This window comes from Antrostomus carolinensis, unplaced genomic scaffold (genome assembly GCF_000700745.2).
Source record: "Antrostomus carolinensis isolate BGI_N321 unplaced genomic scaffold, ASM70074v2 scaffold38288, whole genome shotgun sequence".
Taxonomy (NCBI): domain Eukaryota; kingdom Metazoa; phylum Chordata; class Aves; order Caprimulgiformes; family Caprimulgidae; genus Antrostomus; species Antrostomus carolinensis.
In genome coordinates, this window is record NW_010332976.1 from 1 (window position 1) to 3,881 (window position 3,881).

The window sequence follows — 3,881 nt, forward strand, 5'->3', positions numbered from 1 at the left end:
GGTGTCGGAGGGGGGGGTGGCACCGTAGGGTTTCTCTCGGGTGATGGAGGACAAGGTGCTGGTTTTGGAGATGGTGTCTGACGGTGGTTTTCTCGCCCACGATGGGGTTTTAGGAGCCACAGCATCTTCCCTGGTGAGAGGAGGGGGAGGGGGACAGTGTCACCAGGAAATCCTGTCACCCCTCCCCCAAAAAAAAGCAATAGGGACCCCCCCGAAGTTGTGCCAAGCTCATGGACCCGAAAATAAGGCGGCCAGATGGAAAAGGAAGTGAAAAACGGCCTTGTTAACTCTGAAACCTCATGATGGCTGGGCAGAGATGGAAACCTCCTCCCCTATCTTAACTCTGAAACCTAGTGACGATTGGCCAGGGATGAAACCCTCCTTCCCCCTCCTGTTAACTCTGAAACCTAATGATGACGGGCCAGAGACGGAAATCTCCTCCCCCCATCCATTAACTGTGAAACCTAATGGTGATTGGCCAGAGATGGAACCCCCATTCCTCCTCCTGTTAACTCTGAAACCTGATGATGACCGGGCAGCAATTAAGACCTCCTCCTCCTCCTTGTTAACTCTGAAACCTAATGATGACTGGTCAGAGGCAGAAACTTCTTCCCTCCTCCTGTTAACTCTGAAACCTAGTGATGACTGGCCAGGGATGAAAGCCTCCTCCTTCTTGTTAACCCTGAAACCTAATGATGACTGGGCAGTAATTAAGACCTCCTCCTTCCTGTTAACTCTGAAACCTAACAATGACAATTTGGGAGGAGCTCCTCACTTGATCTCATTGGCTGCCTCCTCCTGTCCATCCCGTTTCTTCCTCCGGTAGCTGACGACACGCCGGGCGAAGAAGATGACGGTGCCGAGGGCACCCAGAGAACCCAACACGGCGCCGGCGATGACGGCTTTGGTGCTTGCTGCTGGAGAAAGACCGAGAGGTGATGAGGAAGGTTGGTCACCTCCCACCTTATTCCCATGGGGACCTGATGGAGATGGTGTCCCCCACCCTGTCCCCAGCCTGGTGGACACGTACTCACTTGAGTGCACCTCCAAGATGACACTGCATTCGGTTGAACCCGCTTGGTTTTTGGCCACGCAGACGTAAAGACCCGACATGTCCAAGGAGAGGTTGGTCAACTTGAGGGTGCCCTTGGTCTGGTCTGAGGGTAAGAAATTGGGGTGATGTCCCCATGGCCACCCCACCCCATGTCACCTCCCCCCCACCACCCTACCTCCTTGGGGCAGGATGGAGGAGATGTTCTCCTGCCGGTAGGAATGGCAGGGTCCTGATGTTCATCAAGTTTCATGATGATGAAACCAAGAAGATCCACCAGTTGAAGCTTCCCAAGATTTTCCAACCCCACCATGTCCCCCCCGCAACCAACCTGCAGAAGATGTCACCTTACCCTGGATGGGAGAGAAGAAGAACTGTTGGGTGGGGGTCGTACGTTGCCACTGGTACATGGGTGAGGGTTTCCCCTTCTTGGAGGTGCAGGTCAAGGTCACGTTGGCACCCACGGTGGCGGTGCCATGGAGCTGGCAGGTGGGGACAGCCGGTGGCACTGTGGACATCCACTTGAGTCCTCAAGGACATCATGGTGGGGGAAGTCAAAGAAAGCCAAGGTTGACCTGGCCAAGCCTTACCCAAGACGGTGAGGTTGATGACGCCAACGTTCTTGCCCGTGTTGGTGACATCATCCACCACGTTGACAGTGCACATGTACTGGCCCGAGTCGCTCTCCTGGGTGGAGTTGATGAACACTGAGATGTTGTGGGTGAGGACGGGGTGCAGGAACCCAACGCGGGGCTTCAACTCCGTCTCCTCTACCTTCACCCTTCCATCCAGGTAGGTCAGGATCTACATGGAGGAAAAACATCTGCTTGGTCGACTCATGGTGTTCCAGGAGGTGAAACTACCCGCAGATCCCAAATTTTGGGGAGCCAACTCCATCCATGGCATGTGAACCAGCGTAGGTCCCATGAGCAGCCACCCATGGAGGGCATCTCCCCATCATGGGCACCCCAAGTTCTCCCCATCATGGCCACCATGAGCAACTGTCCCATCATGAGCATCTCCCCATCATGGGCACCATGAGCAACTGTCCCATCACGAGCATCTCCCCATCGTGGGCACCATGATCAACCCCCCATTGTGGGCATGTCCCTGTTGTGAGCACCACGAGGTTCCCTCCATTGTGAGTAGCTTCCCACCATGGTCACCTCCACAACATGGGCACCATGAAGATCCCCTCCACCATGGACTCCATCTCATGATGGTCTCCTCCTCATGGTGAGCACCAGAAGCTTCATCCCATCATGGGCACCACCTCATCATGGACACCAGAAGCTTCATCCCATCATGGGCACCACCTCATCATGGACACCATGAGTATCTCCCCATCATGGGCAACTCCCCATCATGGGCACCATGAAGATCCCCTCCACCATGGGCATCATCTCATGGTGGTCTCCTCCCCATGGTGGACACCAGAAGCTTCATCCCATCATGGACACCTCCCCACCATGGCCACCTCCCAGCATGTCCTCCTCTGTCCCCACCGCTCACCTGGAAGGGGTCAGCATCTTCCTTATCCAGCAGCCAGGTGACGTAGGGCTTCTTCTGGGAGTGGCTGGTGTACCAGGCAGGCAGCACCACTCCTTGTCCCTCCACGGAGAAGACTGAGCCCGTCCCCACGTGCACCTCTAGAACGGCTGAGGAGACACCTGCCCGCAGCCGGAGAGGGAAGAAAACGGGACGTGACTCAACCCCAGGTGCCATTTCTCCATCAAAACCCACCAGTTGTTGGAGAACCTCCCAGTTCTCAAGGGAAAACCCAAGTTCTCACCAGGAGGTTGGGTCAGGAGAACGTTTCTCCTCCTTCCTCGCTGCAGGAAGGACCTTCCGGATGTAGGACAATGTTGTCCCCTCCCATCCCAGTTTCCCTCCCAAGAACAATCTCCAGCCAAAAATCCATCCCCTCAGCCAAGGAACTGCTGCTTCTCCCAAGGGGCTCCAACATCTGGACACCCCTGAAGCCCACCATGATCCCACACCAGATCCTCCATCCCCTGGGACTGATTTTCTGGGGAGAGGAGCATCCAGATGTGATCCACAAACCCGTCCTGTCACCCCAATAGACCAATTTTTTGCTACCAGTGGTAAACTGGGATTATTGGTGGGTGGTGTCTCCTCATCCCCCATCCCATCATCTCATCCCATCCCATCATCCCATCCCATCCCAACCCATCATCCCATCCCATCCCATCTCATCCCATCATCTCATCTCATCTCATCCCATCATCCCATCTCATCCCATCATCTCATTCCACCCCACCCCATCCCATCCCATCATCCCATCCCCATGTCCCCCACATCCCATTATCCCACAAAACCCTACTGGGAGGAGCTGGTGGGACACCAGCAGGTACCACAGATCAGAGAAGAACGTTCAGCTTCAGGGAAAAAATTATTCCCCAGAAAATTCAACCACATCCTAATGGCTCCACCACCACATCCCACCCACCGACCCACGGCTCTAGCTGCTCCCAGTCCTCCCAGTACCCCCAGACTGGGATTCATGGAAGGGGAAAGGATGATACTACCTCATCGCTACTTGGGATTGAAGGAAAAATCCCAGATTTTGAGAGATTTAAGGAAAAATCCTTCTTTTTGAGGGATTGAAGGAGCTTTCACCTTCTTCCCTATCAACTCAGAATGTGTAATTGGAATTTTTTCCAGGGTGGGAAGAGGAAACACCAGGATATTTTTAACCCCCACCCTTATATCCGTTCCTTCCCCTCCCAACTCCCGACAAAGCAGCGGAGTCATTTCCGGACGGAGCCTTCAAGATCCAGGGCAGGAAATTCTGCTCCGACTGATAAAG

General features: G+C 54.5%; 1 protein-coding gene across 1 annotated transcript; it reads right to left on the reverse strand.

Moving 5' to 3' along the window:
• Positions 1-6: 6 nt before the first annotated feature.
• Positions 7-2,721, reverse strand: LOC104519987 (endothelial cell-selective adhesion molecule; the record flags this gene model as incomplete). Its single annotated transcript, XM_029086421.1, has 6 exons — positions 7-130; positions 776-914; positions 1,035-1,157; positions 1,404-1,559; positions 1,642-1,855; positions 2,564-2,721. Coding segments are annotated over 6 exons (914 nt in total), but the record flags the coding sequence as incomplete, so codon positions are not given.
• Positions 2,722-3,881: the final 1,160 nt, after the last annotated feature.